This window comes from Trichoderma breve, chromosome 2 (genome assembly GCF_028502605.1).
Source record: "Trichoderma breve strain T069 chromosome 2, whole genome shotgun sequence".
Classification (NCBI taxonomy): domain Eukaryota; kingdom Fungi; phylum Ascomycota; class Sordariomycetes; order Hypocreales; family Hypocreaceae; genus Trichoderma; species Trichoderma breve.
The window spans coordinates 3,027,486-3,052,851 of NC_079233.1; the positions used below are offsets into that span (position 1 = coordinate 3,027,486).

General features: G+C 51.5%; 6 protein-coding genes across 6 annotated transcripts; 3 read left to right on the forward strand and 3 right to left on the reverse strand.

Moving 5' to 3' along the window:
* Positions 1–3,995: 3,995 nt before the first annotated feature.
* T069G_03144 (acetyltransferase (GNAT) domain-containing protein) lies at positions 3,996–4,625 on the reverse strand (the record flags this gene model as incomplete). Its single annotated transcript, XM_056170354.1, has 1 exon — positions 3,996–4,625. One exon carries the CDS (start codon positions 4,623–4,625, stop codon positions 3,996–3,998), a length of 630 nt encoding a protein of 209 aa, XP_056031246.1.
* An 877-nt stretch (positions 4,626–5,502) lies between these two features.
* Positions 5,503–6,849, forward strand: T069G_03145 (uncharacterized protein; the record flags this gene model as incomplete). The annotated part of the gene is made up of 3 exons (XM_056170355.1): positions 5,503–5,722; positions 5,777–5,970; positions 6,043–6,849. The coding sequence occupies 3 exons, from the start codon at positions 5,503–5,505 to the stop codon at positions 6,847–6,849; spliced, it is 1,221 nt and encodes a 406-aa protein (XP_056031247.1).
* Positions 6,850–7,411: 562 nt separating this feature from the next.
* On the reverse strand, positions 7,412–9,191 carry T069G_03146 (uncharacterized protein; the record flags this gene model as incomplete). Its single annotated transcript, XM_056170356.1, has 3 exons — positions 7,412–7,452; positions 7,551–8,942; positions 9,170–9,191. 3 exons carry the CDS (start codon positions 9,189–9,191, stop codon positions 7,412–7,414), a joined length of 1,455 nt encoding a protein of 484 aa, XP_056031248.1.
* A 3,076-nt stretch (positions 9,192–12,267) lies between these two features.
* T069G_03147 (uncharacterized protein) lies at positions 12,268–14,370 on the forward strand (the record flags this gene model as incomplete). Its single annotated transcript, XM_056170357.1, has 1 exon — positions 12,268–14,370. The coding sequence occupies one exon, from the start codon at positions 12,268–12,270 to the stop codon at positions 14,368–14,370; it is 2,103 nt and encodes a 700-aa protein (XP_056031249.1).
* Positions 14,371–16,176: 1,806 nt separating this feature from the next.
* On the reverse strand, positions 16,177–17,354 carry T069G_03148 (whi5 like domain-containing protein; the record flags this gene model as incomplete). Its single annotated transcript, XM_056170358.1, has 2 exons — positions 16,177–17,136; positions 17,280–17,354. 2 exons carry the CDS (start codon positions 17,352–17,354, stop codon positions 16,177–16,179), a joined length of 1,035 nt encoding a protein of 344 aa, XP_056031250.1.
* A 4,700-nt stretch (positions 17,355–22,054) lies between these two features.
* T069G_03149 (putative peptidase family domain-containing protein) lies at positions 22,055–24,649 on the forward strand (the record flags this gene model as incomplete). The annotated part of the gene is made up of 5 exons (XM_056170359.1): positions 22,055–22,435; positions 22,569–23,790; positions 23,833–24,294; positions 24,361–24,487; positions 24,553–24,649. 5 exons carry the CDS (start codon positions 22,055–22,057, stop codon positions 24,647–24,649), a joined length of 2,289 nt encoding a protein of 762 aa, XP_056031251.1.
* Positions 24,650–25,366: the final 717 nt, after the last annotated feature.

Consider the following 25,366-nt stretch of genomic DNA (forward strand, 5'->3'; position numbering starts at 1 on the left):
GATGAAGAGGAAGCGAGGACGGATTCGAAACGAAGCTTGGATGAAGCTTTTCTGCTCGGGCGGTTGGGCAAGGCAGCGCAAGCAAGCGCGCCGTTGGGAGCTAAGCTGGCGGGCGGTTGGAGCCGAGAGTTTGGCTAGAGTTGCAATGACGACGGGAATGTGCAAAAGAGAGTGCACCAGCAAGACCGGGTGCAGAAAGATCCAAGCTGTCGCGTGCAAAAGAATTGCTCGGTCGTCGATCCAAAGTCCGAAGTGCACGCAACAATCGCGTTGATGGGAGGCAAGCCTGGCTCTGCTCCCAATGCGCTGGCAATCTTATCGAGGAGAGCACGTGTAGCTGGGCGGTCAGGTCCGAGGTCGATCAATCAGAATCAGAGCTAGCGGACGTCTGGATATGATTGATGAGATGGCGGGTGTGTGGAGGAAAGACGCGGGGGACACAAGTCGAGCTGTGGGAGTGTCGAGTGGAATCGTACAAGTCCAGTCCAGTCCAGCTGCTGCTACTACTCGAGCATGTGAAGTGAAAAGCGGGCGGCAGAGAAAGACGGAAGAAAAAATTGATAGTGATAAAGAGAGAAGGACTAGACTGATGTCGACACCAGCTGAGCGAGAGAGGGATGAAGGGGATCCTCCAGCAGGGCGTGGGCGAAGACTGCGACAAGAGGCGTGGAACTGGCAGGCTAGGCGCCGAGGGATGGATTGAAGCTGACAATGGTGGCGAGAGCGCTCGTCTCGAGGGTTTTTGTCTCTTTTGCTTCGGGTCCGGGACACGATGAAATCGCAAGAACCCGCTGGGCGGAGGTCGGGTGACGATGAGCTGGCGGTGGTGGGTTGCGGATAGCGAGTGGAGTTGGATGGATGGTGCTGTGGATTAAATGTTGCTGGTGGTGGCGGGGTTCTGCGGTAGCTACAGCGTGCAGTTTACAGGTACCTACAGGGCGCTAACGGCTGCAGCTCAACCGCTAGCAGCGCCCACTAATGAGTCCGTAATAAACGACCGGTGGCGGGCGATGCTGGATTGGGGTTTGAGATTGAGATGACCAGAAACGATGCCTCCTCCGATGGGCTGCCGGGGTTCCAGCCGGCCAGGGTTCGATGCCAGAAGGGTTGCAGCCAGTTGCTCGGGCTGTATCTCGGTCTACGGCTCCGACTGACGACAAGGCACGGGTGCGATTGGGCGCCTGATGGGAGCAGGAGATCAAATGGGATACACAGTTGAGGCTAGTGTGTAAGTAAGTTCAACGTTGCTTATGACCTAACAAGGCGCAAGAGAGGCTCTGGAAGAAGGGCTCGAGTATGTAGGAGGGATGCTGATTACAGCATTCGGTCAGTATGTAGGTAATGACTAATGTTCCGGCTGGTATCAATTCATCTCCGTTGCAGACGAGGCGAGACGACACGGGCCGTTCGATACTCGTATAGCAGCGAGGTTATCCTTCATCCCTACCCGGTGTTAGGCACAGTAGAGCTTCGCTAAAACCCCAGCCCAGTAACAAGCGTGGACTGGGGCATCGGTGCTTTGGGCATAAAAGCTGAGGATTGATTGGCAGCAGTCCGAGATGCCATCTTAGCACGGAATTACATGTACATGTATACTCGTACATGTACTAGACTTCCAACTTCCAACGTTGTCAAGCGCATCTCAGACAGTCTGAGACAATGACCGTTGAGGCGGGACGATCGCTCTCGCTTACATGGATAGTCCAGTCAGCAATGGGATTGAGTGCAGTGTTCTCAATACCTGGAATTGAACCTCGGTCAAGGCCGGGGCACTGCAAACGCGCAGATGACGCAAAGTCGCAAAACACCAGACAAGTGCATGCCTGATCTCATCAACATGGCAATGATATCAAAAATCGACAATGATGACATTGAAGATCCATCTCAATTGCCAGGCAATACGTCAAAGACCAGCATATGCACATCCTGCGCCTCAACGGTAGTATGTACAAGCCCCATGTTCGCTACGATTTTTGGTTCTGCCGCAATGGCGCCACCAATCCAATACGGTACCCAAACCGGCCCCCGTCCAGTCCAGTCCCTTTGCTCTCTTCCTCTACCGATGCAATCGAAGGGACCAGAAAAAAAGAAAAGAAAAAACGCTTGGACCCCTTTTGTTACCGTAACCGTCAGCTTGGCATCGAACCCGCGGAAAAAGATGGGCGGTTCGGCCACATGGCGTCTTGCATGGCGGCATTGCCTCGCCGAACGGAGACCCCGATGCGGGTCATCATGGCAGTGCTGTGTGTTTGTTTTGTTTTTTTCCCCCGTATGTTGACTGTTTACAGCATTCGGCATCAGTTGTAGGGCACGGCGCATGCAGGCGGCTACTGTATTGCTGCAGATGCTCTGCTCTTGGTGCTGCACTAATGTGCGACAGTGCATTTGATGTTGATATTTTCCATGACGACACATCAGAAGTGCAGCATTGTAAGACAGTACTCTAGTAGTAATAGGCAATTGGATCAATGGATGTTGCAGTGCCAACCAAACCGCCATACAACCAGCACACACACAGCGTCTGTTGCGACCCCAAGGCTGCACGTCACCACACACACAATCACCGCCAAGTCATCAATCTGGACTAATTAGCCTCATTTAATTGCAGCATCCATCTTAAACATCTACTCTACTCCTATCAATCTTTCATGGCGCGCGGCAATTGCCCCGAAAACATTGATGGCCCCCCCAGCCAACCATTCCCTTCTCTCGGACTTATCCGTCTGCCGCAAAGTGTGATGCCATCGCCAAGTAAGAACAGCTAGCTGCAGCCAGTCAGTAAGTGAGGCTCATCCGATGCTAGCCAGCAAAGCAAAGTAAAACAAAAAAGACACCGACGGACAGCACAGCACAGCATAGCACAGCACAGCATAGCATAGCACAGCACAGCAACATCCTCATCGGAACAGAAAACTTTGGAGCTAACCCAGAAGCATCTTGGCGAAAGATTTTTCCTGCAGCAAGGGACTCCCAAGACGAAAGATTTCTCTTTCAGCTCCACCATTTAACAACAGAAATACAGGGTTCTGAAAGCAGCTGAACCCGTCGTGCATGATCCAATCACGTCCCCGGGACGCCTTTCCGTCCGGGGGAGCTCAAGCCACACAAAAGCGCGAAGGGGTGTGGGATTGTAATTGTAGTCTAGTTACGGAGATTCTCCTTCTTTCTTTTTCAACCCAAGGGATAAAGTAATTAGTCTGGTCTGGCTTCGCCCGCCGATCGATGGACGGGGAAAGCTCTGACGTGCCTGTCCAGCTGGAAAAATGGCCTGATAGTGATAGTCTGAGTCCAGCGACTCAGGTGTCGGTTGGTCCGCAACCCCGTTTTCGAGGCAAGGCGTGTCTTGCTATTCGCTCGGCTCCGAGGGACGGGGTAAAGTAAACAAGGAAGAAATTTGGTTGCCTGGGGGTGTGTGGGAAATCCACGGGAGGCAGATTCGTAGATCGTCTGTGCAGATTTCTTTGGGAGAGCCCCCGGTTGGCCAAAATAGCCCACGACGTCAACGCATCTCGGCAGATGTACGTTGCCTGGGTTAGAGATCTGGTCCAAGTGGTTCCAAGGGCCAAAGAGGCAGCCCAAGGGAAGGGAGCCAACTGATCAGGTATCCTCTTTCAGCTCGATGTGATGTGCAATTGTCTCTAGATATAAAACTAGATCGGCCCTAACCACAGTCTATCCCCACACTTGCTTTCTTTCCAAGCTGAAGAGACGGTCCAGAACCCATGATATATATTCCTACGGCAGCATGTCTCAACTCAAATCTACCCGGAAGCTTTAGTAATTATGTGAAACTAGTAATTTATTGTCTCATTTTAATAGTAGTTCTATATCCTGACTCTATTCCAGGTTTCCTCGTCTAAAGCAGGCAAACCCCAGTGCCGGCAGGGAGTATCGTAGATGACGGCATATACAAGCATCGAGATCCCAAGTTGACAAATTTCTCCCTGGTTTTCAGTAGGCACAACCGATGAATCTCTATTTCCGCCCGGATCCGTCTACTTCAGCTTCTTTTCGAAAACTCTATAGTCCACAGGACCACTCAACAATGGCGCCAGTGCAGGGTAATCATCCGCAAAATCAGCCAGCCTCACCAGCTGGAACCCCAGCCGTCTATACCACGCCTCCATCCTCGTCTTGAGCGGATGGGCATAGCTCGTCGGCACCAAGATGTCCAGCCCGAGAGTGTCGCAGCCCAGAGACAGACAGTAGTCCTCCACAAACTTGAATATCTCGCGGCCCAGTCCAAGGCCTTGGTGTGTCTTGTCGAGGGTAAGCATGCCCAAAGTGCACATTGTGTCTGAGGCACGCTTGACATACACGCATCCTACCAGCTGACCCTTTTGAGGAGTTTCCTGGTCTTCTTCGGATGCCGATGAGGGAGAGGCGAGATAGGCAACAGCTAGCTGGCCTTTGCGGATAAAGTCTGCCACTTCGGCGTCAGAGGTGCGCACGAAGCCATGGTTCCAGATGCCGGCTTCTGCTTCGATGAATACCAGATTCACCAGCTTGGTGATGGCGGAGATTAGAGAGAGGTCGTCGGCTACCGCAGCCGGAGGAAACTCGATGATGAGGCGAGGCGTGCCTGAGGTGGCTTCTGTGCCGTTGGAGAGGGCCGGAGTGCTCATGGCTCCAGTGTTGCCTTTTGAAGTATTGGTTGGTCTTCTTGTGTTGTGTCTTTTCTCTCACTGAATACCCAATGCCCCCCGTTGGGCATCTACCTATATATTACTTTGTGTAACAAGCAGAAATGCATTGAGATGTAGCCGCAATGTACGTCTGTTAACATTAGCGCTGCGGGTAGGGCGCGCGCCGTTACGTTGACTGGGGTCCAAATGGCACGGACTAGAGACTAGAGGCAGCCCTGGTAAAGAACGTTACTTGACGCCAGTCTTAACATGGCACGGGATGAAATCATCGAGGCAAAGCCATTGAGGCGTTATCGATAATAGGCAAGGTACTGAACTGAGACATTGCTGCTACTGCTGCTGCATTCTGTTAGGTGTTAATATCATCATGCTCAGCCTTGTAGTAAGTGATGACAGTGACAGACTTAGCAGATGCACGAGAAAACGCCTAGCTTGGGCAGAGCACAGCAAAGGAGAGAAAAGGTGAAGAAAAGACCCAAAGATGCTGAATAAATCCACTACATGTCCTCAATCTGATGCAACTACTATACACATATCATCAAAGCCTCTGCCGCTTCTAGGTGTTTCTGTGTCTTGTAGGCCACCCTGTGCGACTGACTGCTGGCGGCCAAACAAACATCGAGCTGGTGCCTGACTAGGCACAATCGATATGCCGCTAATCAAAGGCACCTCTTACTCACTCAGCCTTTCTCCATCAGTTTCATTTCTCCCTCTCTCTTTCTCTCCCTCTCCCATCATCACACATCAAAACCTGTACTCTCATAGACCATTCTAGCGTTAATTTCATTCTTCCATTTGTTTTGCACACTGTTTCTCTCTTTTTCTTCAAGCCTGCTTCTCCCACCGTTCAACGACCATGTCGCGTGCGTGGGCCCGCCCAGTGGCCATTCCCATTTCGTTTTCAACACCCTCAGGCGACAACCAGCCCGAGCCAATCCAGAGCTCTGGAGAATATCTTCAGCAACTCCAGAGCTTGACGCATTTTAATTCTGACCTGCAAAAAGCCGGCTATGTCATGCAACAGCTATCGCAAGACTATCTAGATCGCAAGCGGAGGTGTTTTCTATGCAGCCGCCGTAAGTGCTTCATGTATATAGATACATGTATAAAAGCTGACGTTATGCTTCGAGATCTTCCTTACAAGTTGAAAAAGACCGGTTACTTGCCCAAGACGCCAGTTCAAAGACGGGGAAATAATGATGAGGATGAGGATGATGAGGACCTCGGCAAACCTATCAGTAATTCTGACCAAGGTGACTCATCCAAAAAAGCTAAGAAGCCAGTCTTGCACTGCAAATACCATCCCGGAAGAGTCATTCAAAGGGTTTGTCTCTCCTTCTCCTTCCCTGTCTTTTCTCTTTTTATATAAATTAGATGGCAAAAGCTCACACCACAGGATCAGAAATGGACCTGCTGTAATGGCATCCCTGGTTCACCTCCATGCCAGGGCAAAGAAGATCACACGCCAAAGATTTATGCCGCTGGTGAGCTAGAAAGGGAATGGAAATACTTCCACACACCCTTCTTCCAATCTAGGGGCCCTCCAGCAGTCGCTGTCGTCATCGACTGCGAAATGGGAACAGCTTCAACGGGAGAATCCGAGCTGATCCGCGTCTCTGCTGTTGATTACTTCTCAGGCCATGTCCTGCTCGATAAACTTGTGTATCCTGATGTTAAGATGATTCATTTCAACACAAGGTTTTCGGGAGTCACTCGGCAAGATATGGAGAACGCACGACGTACGCGGTCGTGTCTCATGGGCCGCTCCGCCGCTAGAAAGGCCCTCTGGGAGTTTATCGGCCCCAATACCATAGTCATCGGACACGGCGCCAATTCTGATTTCACCTCTTTACGCTGGATTCACCCAGTCATTATCGACACGTACCTGGTCGAAAAAGCAAACCGGCCTCCAGAGGAGGAGAAGCAGGAGAAGCAAACAGGACAAACTTCCGAGACCATTACCGTTGGTCAAGAGCTTCAACAAGATGCAGCAAACGGTCAACAAGGGTCAGATGAGAAGGGCCCTGCAGCACCAAGACAAAGAGGAGGTTTATCGTTGAAAGCACTGGCGAAGGAGAGGCTTGGGCGTGATATCCAAATTAGGGGCAAGGGACACGACAGCGTGGAAGACTCAATCGCAGCGCGGGACATCCTTCACTGGAACGTCTGCAACCTCCTTGAGCCATCCAACGATCTCATTTGATCAAATGCAATCTACAGCGTAGCGCAGCATGCATTCTTATACTGCCAAGCTTATCAATCGATAAGCTCCTATTTCAATAGTGATTACTTCATAGCGCTTGCATAAACGAATCATCACATGCATCCTACATAGTATCTTATCCACGGGAAATGTGAACATGGGCTACGCGAATCACACGTGCGAAAACGATGTCACATCTACGCGTTTTACCTTTTTGCCTTTTTATTGAGCCAGAAAGGCCCAATGATGCATCAACCCTAGACGCTAGATGGCGAATACACTTGTAGATACATGTCACGCACATGCTTTACATCACCTTCGTACATGCTACTCTGTATCATCACCTGCATTGCTCTCGACTTCGTAGTCCACAGTACCACACGTGCCAGTGTATATTCTCTAACCCTAGCATTCATAAACACAAAATCCTGCCGCATCTTGGATGTATCCTAGAAATCCTGCCCGCGTATCAACAGCATGGTCTTATGTGTTTCCATATATCTCCCGCTCTACATCATCACTGGGTACTTCTCTCCTCACAAGCCTCGACAGCGTTCAATTGTCAGCCATTGTAGCATCTTCCTCTTCCGGTTCTTTCCTCATCTGATAAGCCATCACGGCCCAAAGCATTCGCATGGCAGCAAGTCGCTGCTCTGTATCAAATAGGTCAAACCATTGACTTCTCCATCCTTGCACTCTACCCCAGCTGCGCCGTGTTACATCCGTTTCAGGAGAGCCGCCAAGCACCTCCAGAAGACGGTCGGGCACTCGCACTCGGAGAATAGATATGTGGTGGAGAATAGAACTAATCACGAAAACATCGTCATAGTCCACGCCCTTCTGCCTGCCGACTGCTTCATAGCGAGCCTTCTTGTCCCATGTAAAAGCGGGTGGGCGCACCATTCGATAAGCGTCGTAGATGGACATGGTCTTTCGGGCTCTTTTCGCTGCAGGCCGGGCCGCTTTCTCTGAGTCGGTAGGCGCAGCATCCTTGTCCCCCAGAGGCGAATCCGCGTCGATTTCTCGCCCAATGGGGCCTCCAGTACCACCACCCCATCTCGGTTTGGAAGTCCACCACTGGTTCTCGCCAAATCGCGTTTCGACCTTTCCCTCACGAGCCCTATGCTGGGCCGTGATAAGCGCCGCCAGCACTTCCCGAGCTAGGTCGGTAGACTGCGCAGTTTCGATGTCTGGCGTTGTAAAATTCACACCCGGGCGCGTACTCACCGCCCCAAGAGGACCATACACAAGGCCGGCACGAGCTGCCTCTCTTGTAGTCGGGCTCTGGAAAAGAAAGTGGCAATTGGAGGGGCTGTATGATTTTCGCGGGCTGGGATGGTCATCTGGAGAGCTCAGGTGCAGTCTTGGCTCGAGACGAGACATGGAAACATTGCAGCCAAAGTCGTACGCAACAAGCTTGACAAAGGCTGAAATAAGATTCTGGCGATATTCGGGAGGCATTGATCCACCATCCGATGTCCGTGTTACTTGGGGTGGTAGTGACTCCTGGGCAGCAGGGGTTTCCCCATTTTCAGTTGGTGCCAGTTCCGGAGAGGGTGGGAGCGAGGGGGGGCGACTTGGGTCGTCCCAATACATGGTGAAGAATTCAAGGCAGCGAAAGAACTCATAGGCGTTACCAAGGCGAGCCTGCTGCCTCCCCTTGGGGGGTGCAAGGCGACGGACTGTACGAAAGGCGTCCTCATTTGCGTTTGAGAGCTCCCTACGACGCTCTGCATAAACGTGGCATCCAGGGGAAAGGTTGCCGTTTCTTATAGGTCGACGCTCCGCCTGGTTTTGCTCCCGAGCGTCCTCGAGCGTGAGCTTGTCCCATCTCTGAAAGTCGGGGAGAAAGGACGGGTCGGGGATGAGTTCCTCTACTTGGACGTCCAGTTTCAAATCAAATCCAATGGCAGAGAGGCCAATTGCTCCCGAGGCGGCAGAAATCCGGCCCGTACATTTGAGTAAGTTAGATAGGGCGTGTTCGGGATCGACTGGAACGTCATCCTGGACGAAAGGCTGGTAGCGAGGAAGACAAATAGTCGTGGGAGGCGGGATGTCTTCGGGGGCTACCTTGACCTTTGGCGGCAGGTTTGCTAGTTGCCGTTTAGAGAAAACACAGAGGACAGGATGCTGCGGTCAAAAGAACGGGGGGTATGGTGAAATAAGACACAAGAAATGAAGGAAGAGGTTATTACAAAGCCAAATCTGGCGTGGATGGTGCAAGAACGAAAGGGAGGAGAGGAGTTGGTCGCATGCCAAGTTCCAAACGGAAAGGAATCTGAATGCCGAAGAAGGAGAAGAGGAGATGGATGAGACATACCCAAGCCAAAGGATCCAAACATGGTTAACAGCCGTTGATGAAGTCACGATAGAGCGTGAGTGATACGCAGATAGAGAGATACGGTAGTGGGTAAAGCCAGATCGAGCCAGCGGCGCAACCGTAAGCCCAGGCTTGTGCCCAGAAGAGAGGGGCAGGGGATTCCGCCGTCGCCTGGGCTGAGCTAGACGGGCGGACCTGGAGCAAAGACGGTGCCGTCCGTCTCGGCAGCGATCACGAGCAACGAAGTGGCCGGAGTGATGGAGACTCGGAGATGGCAGACGTGCGGAACGCGGACGCGGGGGCGGGTGCGAGAGCGGGCCAGGGCAACCATCAAGCGCCGATTCTTGAGTCGTCCACAAGGGGCAGACGCGGTTCGGCAATGGGCTTCGGAGATGGCCTCTCTGCGCGCGTGCTAGAAGACGACAGCAGAAGCTCGCAAAGGCCGAGCCGAAGCGGAGGCGGCGACGGAGACGGAGGACAGGATTGATTGTCAGTCAAAGAAACGACGCAACCTTGGCGAGGGTCTTCAACTCAGAGCAGACAGACGACGGGTCAACCAAACAGCCGGCCGCCGTGCTCCGTGCTCGTACTGCAGGCTGGACTGTTGCGTTGCGTTGCATACAGTAGCGGTAGCAGCAGACGGGGTCGAGAATCCGAATCCCAATCCCAAAGGGGGACAGACAGCTGTGGTGATCGATCCAGGGGCATGGCGCAGAGGACATCTGGAGGCAGTTAGTGCGAGGCCTAGCTAAAGCCTGCTAAACAGCTCCCCCGCCTCGACAGGCAAACAGAGGCGCAAGGCAAAGCCGGAGCTTTGGATTAAGTCCGTACTATCAATAATCGAATCGGAGATGGCAGCAGCATCGGGTTTTCTTTTGGTCTGGAATTCGTGGGTGCAAAGAACGCATGTATTTGTTATGGAAGAATATTAGTTCTCTGTCTTCAGTTTATTATAGGATTGATGGAAGACGGCCAACTCGGGGACTGCCTGCCATGGATAGGTTGATCCCTCTTGATGTACTCGCTTTGTTGGGGAGCACAATAACTGAGGGAGAGGGCTACCTCCTGCTACCTGCTATTTAGCACCCCAAGTTCCCTTAGTACCTAGTAGGTAATCCATGTCAGAACAGGATCAATGTGAAGATAGCCTTATATTTCCTACTACCTGTGTTTGCCTAGGGTGAATTATTGAGCAGTAGCTACTATTATCACTATTTCCTTTTAATATCTACTAGGCTAGGTAGTATATTCCTCTAGTATCTGGTATCATCACCGGTGTAACCTTAAATTCGAGACGCAGGATGCTGGAGCGCAGACTTGGGGTGCTGAATACCTGGTAGCCACTCCCCTCTTTTACCAAGTATTGAATTGGAAGTCTAATCATATCGCTCCTACCTTTTCTTTGAAAGCGCAATCGCAAATGCTAACTTTTTTTTTTATTTTCCCGAGATCACCCAAGAGCAATTGTAAAAAACCCACCGTCATGATGCTCAAGTTTCGGTCTTGTTACAAAGGGTTTATGCATACTACACAAGCTTGCCACGAGTGTTTTGCCTTGCCCGCCAGCATCTCGAAAACCAACGTTTTTCATCATGGCACCTGTCATTCATTATGTGCTGCCTACTAGTACCCAGTCAACCAAATGATTCGAGATACCAGTGCTCTCCGTCTCCAACCCTACCTACGAGCACCTTCTCCTAGGAGCCTGAAAGTATCACGCATCACCGGAGGCCCAACATATGGGGTTGGTCTGAGACTGAAGCTAGCAGCACGGCCCTCTCTCTGACGTGCACCATGAAGCTATAAAACGTTACCAACAGATGCAAACTCAAGTACGGAGTACTCGTACACGACATCTCGCGCATGTGGCCGATGCTCCGCCAGGTATTCCACACACAAGGCATACAGAAGAGTACTGACTGGGCCTGATGAGCCCGGTTCAACGACTCCGAACGCAGGCTCGTGCCAATCAAACAAACCATCCCTGCCGCCCTGCTCTTCCTAGGCCCTTAGCGCTGGCCAGACCAGCAACCGGCGCCTAATTGGGGAGGTATTCGCTCAATGGACTGACGGGGGGTTTCATAGTCACTCCATTTCTCTTGCGAAGCCTAACAGAATTATTCGAGGCTCCGCGATGGAAGATGTAAATGTCTCTTGCAAGGAGAGGTACCGGTCGTCTACTGTACGTGTGACATTACCTGGTAATACTTCCCTGTTGGATACTCTCACATCAGCCTAAATACCCAGCACCATGTTGACTTCCCGTTTCTGTGCCACAGTTACATGAAGGTTGATGACCCCAATACTGATTCGTACACAGACCTCTGCAGCCGCATCTCCATTTGCATCTCGGCGACATAACGCTCTACAATTGCTCACATCGAAACAAACACCGTTCCCTCTTACCTTGAGCTTTAATCCCCTAGCGATCATTTCTCTCTTTTTCTCCGTGATTTTCCTTTTTCTCAGCTCATGATACAAGCCATATCCCAAACTGTTGCCCCCCCTTCGCAAGACTAGGTCAAAAGCGGCACTCCGCGCCTCCAACTAGCTTGTCATGATGCTTCAGATGTGTCGCAGGACTGGGGGTCTCAGCCCCTGATATGGAGCGCCGCCTCCCAAATGCAAGATCGTGTCGGCGCAACTCTCGCATTTCACAGCGCGATGCAATGTGTTTCGTTGCCTTGCAGGAGCTAAACAGGGCTCTGTTTCTGTGGCCCCATGCGCTGCCAATTTTAGGTGGTACCGCCGAGAAAGATGTTACAAAGGGCCTTTAGTAAAGGCGCATACCATTGCCGTCCAACCCTCATCTGGCTTTATTCTCGCGCCTCCTGGATATCACACCTCTAACCTTCTTTAAACGTCCTTCTCTCACTGGCCCAAGTGTACTCTTCTTTTCCTATCACTCTTTGTCACCTTTTCTTTCTTTTCTCTAGTGGCGGCTGGCTAGCCCATTTTACACTTACGATTTCCAGCAATGCTTTCTTAGTCAACTCACGCAATCCTTCTTCTCTGTTTCTTTTTGTACATGCCATTTTCTTAATTTCGATTCTTTCGGCTTCGTTGCGGCTGGTCTCGCAAGCCAATTGCTATCCGCAATGGCAAGCCTTTTGAGTGGCTCTTCGACATCCATCGATGCCAAGCTACCTTCATCAACTACTTTCCTCAACACCAGTTCCACCGCCAATAAGCCCTCAGGCAACCCTTCGTCATCTTCTTCCAGTATAATTCCCAGCGAACCGACAAAAGGCTCTACGGATGATGTGGCTCTCGATGTGGCTCTCAGTACTGCGCAAAGCGCCTCTACGCGATCTCCCAGTACTACAGCTTTGGATTCTATAGCGAAAGAAACCGTTGGAAGCTCACCAACTACTACTGTTCCGGATGCAAGTTTGACAGCCGATGGCGAGACTCCTACTATCGCACTTCCTACGGTATCCAGCAACAGCAGTCCAATTTCTTCACCGATTTCACCGGCCTCTATCTCAGAAACTTCATCAATACCCACACAACTCTCATCTTCCGCATTGGCATTGAACCCCCAAATTGCCACATCAACCACAGTTTCGACCGGTGCGATTCCCACGGCCACGCCATCTAGCCAAACGCCTTCTTCTATCACAATATCATCGCAATCTCAGATTCAACCAACTGACCCTCAACCCTCTTCTCCTCGAGTTTCTCCGGCGTCTGGGACCGAAATTGGAAAAGAGCTCCCATCCCCTACACCATCAACAACGCCATCAATCACTCCCTCTCAGGCTCAACCATCGGCAACCCAGCCCACCGATGAGTCGGTCCAAGGACCAGAGGTTTTCAGTGCCGCAGATATCGGCCCTCCTCCCTCTCCGGCTCCATCTTCTACTGTTTCAACTTCATCTACAGTATCAATACAGGCAATCAACACATCATCAACTCAAGAGCAATCCCAAATTGCCGCCAGTCAGCCAGCAAATCCGGTAGTATCTGCATCGGGAAAGGCTGTGGTGTCAAATGCGCCCCTTTCAACCCCAGCTTTGACACCAACTTCACCGCCCAGCTCCAATTCATCTCCTACACCAGATGCTGGAGCTGCTTCCGGGCCTACTTCTGCGACGACCTCAGCTCCAGCTTCTACATCAGCTGTGCCGCTTAGCGACTCTATACTGAGTGAAATACCTTCCAATACAGTCACAGATCTTGTGCCGAGTTCTACGGGGAGTGTTACAACTTCTCTCGCAGGTATCAACACATTACCTGGCGACTTCCGAGAAAGCGGTCTGCCAGGAGGAAGTCAAGCCACTGCGCAGCCGATAGCAGACCCTGTTAGCTCTAGTTCACGCCCATCGACCGGCACCATTGTCGGTGGTACTATAGGCGGAATCGCCGCCGCCGCAGTTATTGTCATCTTGCTATGGTTCTGGAGGAGAAGGGTCGCACGAGATGGGCGGGGATCCAGCAAGGCATATATCGAAAAAGATTCTTCCACATCAATGGCACAAAGATTAGGGATATCGACTACAGTGAGTGCTGTCAAGCAGAACATTGGTGAAAAGTTCGCACCCCGCAACGTCAACATGAACAGAGGAAACTCTCAGTTCCTCGAAGCAGGCACCGTCCAGCCCAGAAATGTTGCGCCGATGCGAAACCAGGGAGCCCCGAATTCCGTCGCAGCAACTGGGGGGAAACCCAAGGGACATAAGCTAGTACCGGGTCTAAGCTTCGATTTTGGCAAGCGGTTTAACCCATTCTCTGATGCCAACGCTCTGATGTCGGGCACGGTGCCGCCACCTTCCAGCTCAGTATTAGCAAATCCGTTCAGCGATGATAACATGGTGTTGCCTCCCCCTGTTTCAGCCCCGAATCGCCGGTCAAGAGGCCGATCATTGGGCGGAATTCGAAGCTTCCAAGCCCCTACGGTTCCTGCCCGGCCGCATTCTGTTCACAGAGAGTCTCTGCAAAGCAACGGTTCCTTCAACCAGCGTCGGGATAAATTTCGGTCTGATCCATTCGACTTGGAGATTGAGAGCCGCCTTGCTCCTCCAGCAAATGGAACCCCTAGCAGGAGTAGTTCCGTGTATAGCAGCCAGATCCAACAGAACCCTCACGACAGTTATACGTCCAAATACGCGAGTGGTTCCAGCCTCGGCGATTGGACCGCCGGCGGAGAAGCTGGTCCCGGTGGTCCAACGGGTAGGCGAGATAGCCCTACCATTTCATGAATGAGGAAGCAATTGAAAATCAACCTTGCGGCACATGACAAACGCAAGAGGTGACTTGGGATATAAATGCAAAGGAAAATAGGAGAATGGTCCTCTTCTAGTCAGGAGTGTCCGTCTTTTCACCAGCGGGTCTCATTGAAGACGGACACTCTGTAGATGCAGAAAGACCGTGTACAAAGTAGTAGCAGTAAAAGCAGTAGCAGTACTCGTATATACTCTGTACCATGTATGACATATACCCACAGTGGATGAATTATAGAAGGATGGACGTTCAATCAAATCAAATCAAATGTCCGGCTCCACAGTCTCGGCCATGACTAGTTCCTCTCTATCTCTTTTCATCGAATGGTTCTCACCAACGGAAAACTTGCGGCCGGTGGGGGGTGGATGCGGGCTAAAGTGCTTGCAGCCCCTCTGCGTCATTCTGCGTTGGACGTGTCTCTCGCGCGTCCAATGCCGACCAAGTATGCTTCTCTAAAGGGGTAAATCCAGCTGTTGACGCATGCAAGGCAGATTCTGTCAAAGAAATCTCGCGCGTCTTGGTGTTTTCTCATTGCGATTTTGTCGAGTGGTGATGGTTAAAAAGGTCCTACTTTTGTCACGCCACTTGGTGGACGAGTACGCTCGATATATGGTGCTCCGTTGCAGGGTAAGCACCTTCACAGCAGCAAATCAAAACCCCGTTCTCCTTTACCATGACCAACAGACAGCTCTCCCTAAAAAGCAAAAAAAAAAAAAAAGCACAGCAAAGCCCAACACGAGCAATCTGAACCAACTTTCAGAACTAACATCCAGCAAACCTCGTTCTCCCGTAATTTAGTTTAGTTGATACTAAAGTTCCCGATAGCTTCGAATCTTGCGTCACACCCTCAAATCTCTAAATGGGCGCAAGCTAATGCGCCACACCAAAGCCCATCCATCCAATCAAATCCGCGAATCGACCTGCAAAATTACCCCTTCGTGCACAAAAAACGCGACCAAGACGCGGGACTCTTTCCAGCTCAGGCCAAAAAGTCGCGTCCGGGAGCAAAGCTAATCCGCGTGAGAGCTACCCGGAACCGCGTCTGTGTGCGCACGAAAACGCAGCTAGATATGAAGCGAATAGAGCAGCCACCCACTCACACACATCCAACCATAAACGTCAACATTACTAACGGGGAGAATCATTTTGTCATTGACGCGACTAACTACCATCACATTCATTTTGGCCAAAAACAACGGCCTGCCTGGTTTTGTACCAGGGGGTTAATCATCCAACCATCCCGTTCATGCCATCGTCCGCCATATCCACCTTGCTGTACACCGCCGGAGAGGGAAACATAACAACATAACAAACAAACAAACAAAATCTCTCTCCCAAAGACAGTAGCTCGATTCCATGTCCCTTCTCATGACCGTTCCAATTTTTGAGAGGATCAAATGTCCCCAACGGTCGATTTTCTGCCCTTCTCCTAATCCCGGCTCAATAGATATTGCAAATAGAGCCCCCATGTGTTAACGGTGCGGACCGTCTAATCAAAAATAAAATAAAATAGACAAACAGACAAACGCCAAAGGCCAGACATCCAAACAAGAGATTAGCTCTTGGGTTGGCCAAACAAACTAGGGGGTTAAGACGTAAATAGATAAAATGGATAGAAACATAAAAAACAGGATATAGGGTGATAATAAAAAGCAATAAGGCCGCGTACAATACGGCATACAGTGTCATGGTATCATGTACAAGAAGCAAATAGGTAGGGACAGTGAGGCATTACGGGATGCCAATCACAGATTAGGAGGGTATGCTTCGTTGGTGTTGGTTCATCAGGGTCGAGGCTCATCAAACGTAAGGCGCTTCCTGGCCACGCTGCGGGGAGTGCGAGCGCCGGTGAGGGGGTTTGGTGTCTTCCAGACTTTTTGAGCTGGGCTTGGGGTGATGTTGACAAAGTCGGCAAAGTCGAAGCCTTGTCCAGGGGTGTTGGGGAAAGGATTGCCTCCTCCAGGCGTGGTCATCATGGCCGAGGGCAGATCCAGCTTGCTATTCTTGGGCGGTGGTGTCGACGGCCGCTCCATCCGGGACCTGTTTGGCTTGACCGCTGGCGACGGCGATGCTGCCAGGTACAGCAGAAGATCCGCTCCCTCCTGGCCACCCTCGGCGCCGTCTCCCCTCTTTCTCAAGGTCCGGGACTGCATTGGCGGCGTGCGAGGCGGAGAAGACCGAATGTTTGCAGCAAACGAGTGTGCGGGCAAAAGATCGTCATCGTCCTCATCCGGGGCGGTGAAATTCGGGTGAGCATTCAGCTCGCTGGTCATTCGCCGCTGCTGGAAGAAAGAGACGTCCGGTCCGGCCGAGGTGGTGAAGTGCTGCTGCCGCCGGGGTTTCATGGGGGACGAATGCGTGAGCTGGTGTCCATCCTTCCACAGGGTATGCCCGCCAAATGACTTGTGCGTTGTCGGGGAGCCGCGGAAGCGCTTGGTAGGACTCGAGGCGTTGTTGTCAAACGAGGCAAAGTAGGTGCGTTTGCGATGCCCGGAGCTGCCATTGCTTGAACCGACGGCATCGGAGAACAAGGGTGCCTTGAGGGGAGAGCTCATCAGCGTCTTGGTCGGGTACGGCAGGTCGGATGCACTGGACGAAGAGTCGGAGAGAACATCGCCCTCGTAGAGACGCTTGCGTCGGACTTCTTCCACCTTGGGTTCGATGAGGTCGAGCGTGAGGTCTTCCCAGCCATGCTTGGTCTTGAATTGCGCAAGTGCGAGGCGGTTCTGGAGTCGGCGGGCAATCTATGTCAAAGCTCCTGTTAGTGAAACTGGATGACTCGGAAGCAGGAGGAGAAGAAAAAAGAAGGACAGAACTCGTCGCCGGCATTGATGCTGCAGCAAGAAAAGATGTGCAAAAATGATGAACGGAGAGAGTGCATGCATACCTTGCTGACTTCTGCACGCTTCAAGACGCAGTCGGCTACATCCTGCGGTTGCTTCTTCAAAGGCGAGGCCATCATGGTGAACCAAAAATTTGCGAGAAGGCCCCTAGCAACTACGGCCTTGAAGGGACTGGATAAAGGTCTACAGCGCCTGAAATTGTCCCTCCTGAATGATGGATATGCCAACCAGCTTCTTTCCTTCCTGGGAACGCTCCTTTTTCTTCTATTTTCCGGCGTGGGTGAAGACGGGAGTTGGTGGAAGTGCAGGGCGATGAAAGGCTGTGAGGAGGGCAAAGTGTGTGTGCGTGAAAGAACGGAAAGGTCAGGTCAGCACAGGTTGTGGAGTTGCGAAACGGGCGGCTCTGTGGCCTGTACGGGTACAAGGTACGAGTACAGGTAGGGGAAGAGGGAGGCAGCAATGCGCTGGCCGTGCACAAAGGCAAATAAGTCAGCGCCTTGCCCAACGCTCCGTTAGTGCCAGCTTAGCACCTACCGGCCGGTTGCCCACAGCAGCCTAGCTGGCTTTTCTAGGGGCCGTTCTATACCGCTGTGCTGGTTGGTTGGCCAGCTGCAAAAGCCGCTACTATTTGGGCGGTCTGTTGGATGGGATGGGATGATTACAGCCTGGTTGAGCTGGTGGGATGGGATGAGATGGGATTAGGTTGATTGATGCAATTCACTTGATTTCACTTTGGTGTTCAAAGGGGCAGAGTTTACAGTACATGGACTTGAAGGGAGTTGAGAAAAGACAGACTCAGTCTCAGTGAAATGCCCATTTGATACACCCAACGGAGCGGGTCCTCCCATGGAGATGCAGCCGTTGCTGCAGTTTCGAGACATGTGGATTTGCTCCCCCTTCCTCGTTCTTCTTGTCTCTCTCTTGACTGATACATGTAGCACATGTAGTACACACATGAATACTGACGGGAGTATCCCTTCTCTTGGCATGAGACCCTGAGGTTCATCGTCCAAATTACTCGCATTCCTCCACTCGTGTGCATTGGGCCATGACGGGACCATGAGCTGAGCGCTGACATGTTTCTGGTTGGCCCTTGCAGCCGGCATCATGCGACAGCTGAGCTGTTTGCTCTCCGCATGGGGAAAAAAAAGGAACAAAGGCCACGCCGATCGCCTTGCGGGAGAAGCTTATCATCTACTAGGTACCTATGATTTGGGCTTGAATATCCTCGGGCTATGATATGTATGTCAATGCGAGGCAGAGTTGACACCGCTGCGGTGAGCAAAGAATTTCGCATACACGAGGAAAGCGAGAGACGAATGATATAAAACTTCGGTGACGAGTGCTTTGTAGGTCGGTTGGAAAAGGAGATGTCGTGCATGTGTAGTCACGGCGACGCCCCTCTCTTAGATCCTCGGACTAGCAGCGTTATGTTGCCGGGATATCCAAGAACGAGATGTTCATCCGAGCAACAGGTTGTTCCTTACCTTGGATTGTTGCCGTTGGATGATGATACCAAGCAATACTGTAAATACTGTAACTTGTGCATTGGCCATTGAAGAGGGAAAAGAATGGCAAGATTGAGAGCGGAGTGCTTGGTATATGTGAGCGTGATCTCGAAGATGGAGAAATTGTGACGGATTACTGCTGACCCTGGTCGCCCGCCATTAGCCGTCAGTGATGCTACTGCTACTATTCCGAAAGCGCAATTGATGTCATCAAAGCGACTGGTCTCATATGCATGAGCATAGGGGGAGAAAAGCCGTTGAGCTGATAGACCAGCCTAAAACATCTATGATTGTCAGTCACCTCGGTGAGGCAAGATTGAAAGAACAAAATGAAAAAAAGTTTCATCCTAGGCCAGCTTGCTGTCTGCATGCGGAACCGCATAAAATGTGGCTGGTTGATCCGCACTTCTCGTCAAGAGAAATAAAAGCGCAGGGCTGGTGTGATATGGATGCCCAGATTGAGGTGCCCAGTTGAAACGTTAGGCTCCATGGGGGCTAGGGTGACAATTTCCTCGCCAAAATCGAGATCTGTCTAAGTTTGAGACCAAGGCTGATTCAGGCGATTTTATTAGTGAGGGTGTGACGGCGACGGGAACTTTAAACACGGGCACAGAGTTTGGGCGATGTGGGATGAGGTGAGATGAAATGGATGAAATGGCCTTGGTGAGATGAGATGAAAGAGCTAAAACTTTGGGCTTGCCAGGTCCGTCAGGAGTTGTTCTGATCTCGGGACCTGTGCCTGAAGACTGGAATGCAGCGGTCGCCGTGCCCTGAAGCTTTAGCGCTCCGACCGAGCTGGCCTTCCGTGGATCTTGTCTCTGCAGGCACTTTAAGCTAGCGCCTCCAATCGGCGATCAGCCTCTGGCGACCTGCTAAACTGGCCGCTATCGAAGTGAAACTGGGACCGAAGCTGGAAAATCCGCGTATTAGATAGTGAGCCTCGTTATGGGGAGGGGGAGGCTCGTGATAGGGCAGAAGGGAATTGCACCAGGAGGCCAGCGTGTGGGACCTTGGCGAGCGTTGTGGAGTGGCTTGTCTTCAGGCTATACAGTATGCAGCTGAGCCTTGACAGGTTTCTGTGATGGGAAGCTTCAACTTGGCCATGTTAGAATTTATCCTAATTGTCGGTGGCTGCGTGGCCCCGGGTCGAGGACAGCCGATTGTTCCTAATGCGGCGGTTGATGTGCACTACTAGGCATTTACGAGTTGAATGTCACATCGGATATTCAGAGTACGAGGAGATACTCGTAACATGCTTGTGCGATAGAGCAATGCGAGGATTGGATGCATTGATGAGATATTTGATTGCTTGCGATGTCTTGATGACGCCATGCATTTCTCAGGGATTGCAACAAAGTGGATGTAGCCCGACTATATACTCCATACACGGCCGATAGTGTGTATTGATAGCTGCGTTCAACTAACTTGAAATCTGCGGCCAAGCCCGAGCCGCAGCTGCAAGTTTCTAATCATTACAAGGATAAGGGGGAAATGAAGAAAAAAAGAAAAACAAAAAAAAAAAAAACCGTCATCAATCCAATGTGTTAACTCGGAGTACTCAAAGGGGCTAACTGGCGACGGGCTTCGTTTTTTTCCGGCTCTTGCTCGAGATGCTGCCACGGCGTTGATGCTCCGCAGAGAGTTCACAACCAACTGCTGCACGCAAGCCCCGATTTCTCGAGATTCCAGAACCGGCATACACGAATGAAGATTCAAGGGCGGGGGTGTTTCTGTTCTGGATCCAGAACAGAAGCCGTAAGCCGAGCCGATGAGCCCACACAGCCACGCCCCTGTGCAGGCAACAGGCAGGCGGTTGCGAAAGTCTGCAGGTTTTATTGACTATGCACTCTTTTGCCATTGATGCACTGTATTTCATTTGACATCGATTTCAATGGCACATGTAAGAAACTGCTGATGGTTAGAAGTTGTACATTATTTCGTAGTTAGGTACCCGTAATGGTTTTGTAGTAATGAGAGAGATCCAGTTGTCGGAATCTGTACCGATCATCCATGGCAATTGTTTCCCCCCTCTTGACTCGTATCCATCGTTATTCTTCCCCCTTCATCGAGGCAAATTGGAGGTCTGCAACGGCCAGCCTAGCGCCCGTAAGATCTGCTCCCAGCACCACACCCTCAAAGAACCGCTTCGTTTGACATAAATAGCCACAAATAGCGCCACGGCACTTTTTGCGTCGCGAATTGGCCAATCCGTCTGGCGTTCCCCCCACAGGCCTTAAGACCCGTCAAAAAGGTGCTCGAAAAAAGCTTCAAATCAAAATGCGACGTCATCGTTACGGCTGTAACCTCGCCCGCCAATTTGGCCGAGATGTGCTCGCTTTGGCCTGTCTGCAGCCAGGCGGATACGGGAGTTGCAGCAGTAGCAGCAGAAAAAATAGCTCCGCATGCTACGTAGCAGGCATTGGATGGCATAAGTGACTGCGGGATGGCTTTAATACGGGCTGTCTAGGGGAAGCTTCTCCTGACCATTGCGCTTATCTTTTTCTCCTTCACCCCTCGAGATACTGCAATTCGACTGATGTGGTGACGCGTGTCCGGCCTGAACGCTGATCTTTCCGTCTTTTCACAATCAATCGGATTGCCCTGTCCACTCGCAGAGCCCCGAGCTCGCACGCCAGGTGGGCAACAAAAGCGCCTACCGTCCACTCGCTCGATCTCACAGTCGAAGTTGCTGCTTGTTCCTGGGTTTCTCCTCCTTGACCCTCTCTCTTCTTAACTCATCCCCCTTCGCTCTCTCAAATCTCCCCAATCTCCGGACTTGGTCTTGCCTCAGTGTCCTATAATTAGAGCTCGTCTCACGCTCTCGACTTCCTGACGCTGCCTCGAACCTGTTCAACCCTAAAACTTGCCCCCCTGGGCGTCAGCATCCACCAGCGCTCTCGCGTCAGCCACAGCCCCCGATTGACAAACCGGCATCTATCGCCTCTATTCTGTAGTATCTGCTTTACTCTCGCTATATCACGGATTAGCCTCAACTCGTCAACTGGGAGACTTTTGTGAATCACCAACCTGTAGCTGCTTTGGGTCTTGGGTTTATGCAGCTGGTCAATCACGCCTAGTGCCAACTCCTTCATTTTTGGTGCGGCTGAGCGACAGTTCATCCAGATCTGACAGCTCATCGACTCGACTGCCGTTCGTTTCGTTTCACCACGGTTCTCTCTGCTCCGACTGCGGCAGAGAAGCAAACAATCAAGCAAGCAGGCAGCCATTCGCTGTCGACAAGGAAACGAAACCATCGTCCTTGTCGTGTATACATACACCTTCACCTTCGCCTTCGCCTCACCTTCGCAACCATGGCCCCAGCGTTTCTCTCCCTCAAAGACTTGCGTCGCCGGTCTAGAGCAAGTTTCCGAACAGACAACTCAAACGACACCTCCAGCGATGGAACTTTGAGCCATGAAACAAACGACACCACACCGTCAAGCGGCTCGTTAACACCGCCATCCATGGCCCAGTCAGATCCCGCGCTTAATCTACAGGTCAAGGACAGCAATGGGTCTGGCCAGTATCCAGCTCAAGCTCAAGCCCGACCCATGCTGGTGCCTGGCGGAAATTCCAGTCGATACAGCGTCTCGGGCATGTCAGGCCTTGGATCTCCTGCGCCCAACGGAAGGACCAATCTGCCAGTCTCCCAGTATGCTCCTCGTGTCCAAAACATTGCGGAAAATGCATGGGTACGTTGCGCGAGACCCTTGTCGAAAAATCCCTATCCCATTGCGCAGCATTGATTGCACCGGGCATTCGAATTGCTCAAAATTGGACGACCAGCGTTAGGATGTTTTTGACAGTGCTAACTTCGCGAGATAGGTATACCAAAAGGTTCTCTTGTTGCATGGTACAGTTGGAGAGACGGAGCAGAACCACCTTGAAGGCACCGTCACCATCAGCAAACTCGATGACTCCTTTCCACCGACCAGCTGGCCTGTATGCAATTCTCACTTCAAAGCTCTTCTATATCTGCAACCTGGCCCCAACAAGATCAGACTTGAATTCTCTAGCCCGAAACTGGCCAACAGCTCGTCTTCAAACAACATCCATGCCTCGTACCTTACTCTCCACATGGTGCCTTCGTTAAACGCTCCTCCGTTGCAGCTCGCTATTGTGCTAGGCAAAGACTCACCCGGGACATTTGATGCGACGCCGTCGCGGGCTGAACGGGAAGGTAACGGCCTGGAGACGGCTGTCAAGAAGTTTCGGATGGCAGCCTATCTCTGGCAGGCATTTACTGCAGAACAGATGTGGAGGCACAAGCTTGGGCGACGAACATTTCGATTCGAAGAGGAATGGACGTCTGGTTCTGCCAACCTCCGCGACAGAGAGAATGGCATCATGAGATCTGAAGCCCGCGTTCACATTATCCGATCCGACAAGACGGTGGCGGAGCTGCAGGATCTTAACAAGGCGCAACAGTATGATAAGGCCACGGATAAGAATGCTCTCTTCGACATTGCTTCGGCAGCAGTCAAGAAGCATCTGAATCCCCTACCTGGCCAGAAGCAATATGTTGCCGTTCTCCTGCTCGATGCTCACTGGGATAAGGACGCCAAAACCATTCGAAGTCATGCCGCACTTGGCGGCGGCAGCGGAGAGCTGCAACTGGGCATCTTTGGGTCGCACTGCCTGCATAGCTATCCCGGCTGTTTCGAAGAGGTCGTGCCAGCCTTTACCGATTGCACACCGACGGACACGGCGCATGTGGCCAACGACTGCAACGAGGCAGGAAGCTCCTGGGAGGCGGCAAACATTGGCATCGGTGCGCATCTGCACGAGGTTGGCCATTTGTTTGGATGCCCCCACCAAGAAGGAGGAATTATGCTCAGAGACTACGTTGTTCTTAACCGAAGTTTCGTGGCTCGTGAGGCGTATTCCACCAGAACCAAGTCCAAGGGAGGATTGGCCTTGCAGGCAGATGAGTGCGGCTGGCATCGTCTGGACTGCCTTCGCTTCCGAGCACATCCCGCCTTTAGGCTGCCCAACGATGCCCCGATGAATCCCGACGAAAGCGTCCAGGCATTTGCCATTGACGGCGGTAACGTACTGGCCGTGGCACAGACTGGAATTTCTTTTATAGAGATTTACGGTGAGGGAGACGATGTGTGCCGTGCATGGATCGAGTATATGCCGGACAACAATAGTCCCATTCAGCGACAAGTGACAATGACCGAACAAGATTTGCGGGCACGCCTGCCAGAAGCCAAGAGAAAGGGTCGCGTAAGGGTGTCTATCAAATCCCACGGCGGAGGATCTTTGGATATCGACGACTTCAAAGTATTTGCGTCAAAGCAGTCATCGGTGAAGCTGCCGGGCGGCAAGGTAGCCTTCCGGTGCAAAAGCCTCGGACAGTCAAAGATGCAAGGCAGCGAGCCCCAAGAGGCAATCTTCACCAGCGCTGTGAAGCAGGACCGGGTCATGTCTCGCGTTATTGTGTATCACGGCTCAGCACTAGATGGGCTGGAGTTTGTTTATGACGATAATTCGACACAGCTGTTTGGCAAGAGGGGAGGCAAAGAGGGAGGTGACACATTTGAATTTGGTGAGTTTATTCATATCTGAAGAGAGTGAAAGAAATTCTAAGCTGACCACACGTTAAACGATATAGACATCCGACGCGGAGAGTACCTCAGTGGTTTTGTCGTGAGGGCTGGCTTTTGGATCGATGGCATTCAGCTCTTGACCAGCCTTGGTAGAAAATCAGCCATGTTTGGAAAAGCCCATGGTGGTTCTGCGTAAGTCATTGCAGCCCATTTGACGAGTCGGGGCGGGGCAAAGAAACGCTGACATTGCAATACAGACACACTCTGATACCTCCTCGAGGCTATACTATCTGCGGTGTTGCCGGCACATGTGGCGCGTGGCTGGATGGCTTCTCCATTCTCATCAAGCATTAAGACTGCGCCAATTTCGACGCAGGTCGAGAGCAGAAACACAAACAAATAGGATTTATGCATCTTGCATCTCATTTATGGATTACTCGAGCATTTGGACCTAGCTTGCCTTGGACGGTTTTTTTTGGTTTTTAGTTACAACGCGGAAGAGGCAGGCAAGCTACCTAATCAATGGAGCAGAGAGCGAGATGGATGTACAGACGGAGTTGACGCTTTTCTTTGTTCACACCACACACAAAAATAGGTACACGGATGAGAAAGCACGGGGTTTGCTAGTAGCAACCCGTGTCGGGCGTTTTGGGTCGAATTTTGTCGCTCCCTTTTCTCTTTTCTTTCATATGTTGCAAGGATTGGGCAAAGATACCCGCTGGAAAACTAGTCTGCACTTTTTGTGAAGGTCACAGTTGAGTAGGAACTGTGGGTATGTTGCTTTTTGGGAGAGAGGCTCGGTCTGGAAGAGAAGGGCGAGGCTGGGCAGGGAAACTGTACACATTGGTTTCCGTTTATATTCTTACTTTACGTCTGATTGGGGACATTGATAGGGTCGTCAGTATCAGACTGGAATACCTAATAATCACTACAGGATATTGTTGCATCGTTGCTTTCATCCTTGTGTCATTACTGAGAATATTTGATAGCACTAATCAGCATCTGTATTAACTTTATATTCGGAGTCGCGTGCTCTCTCTGGAAGTTTGAAGTCGTGTGAACAGTGTCTGG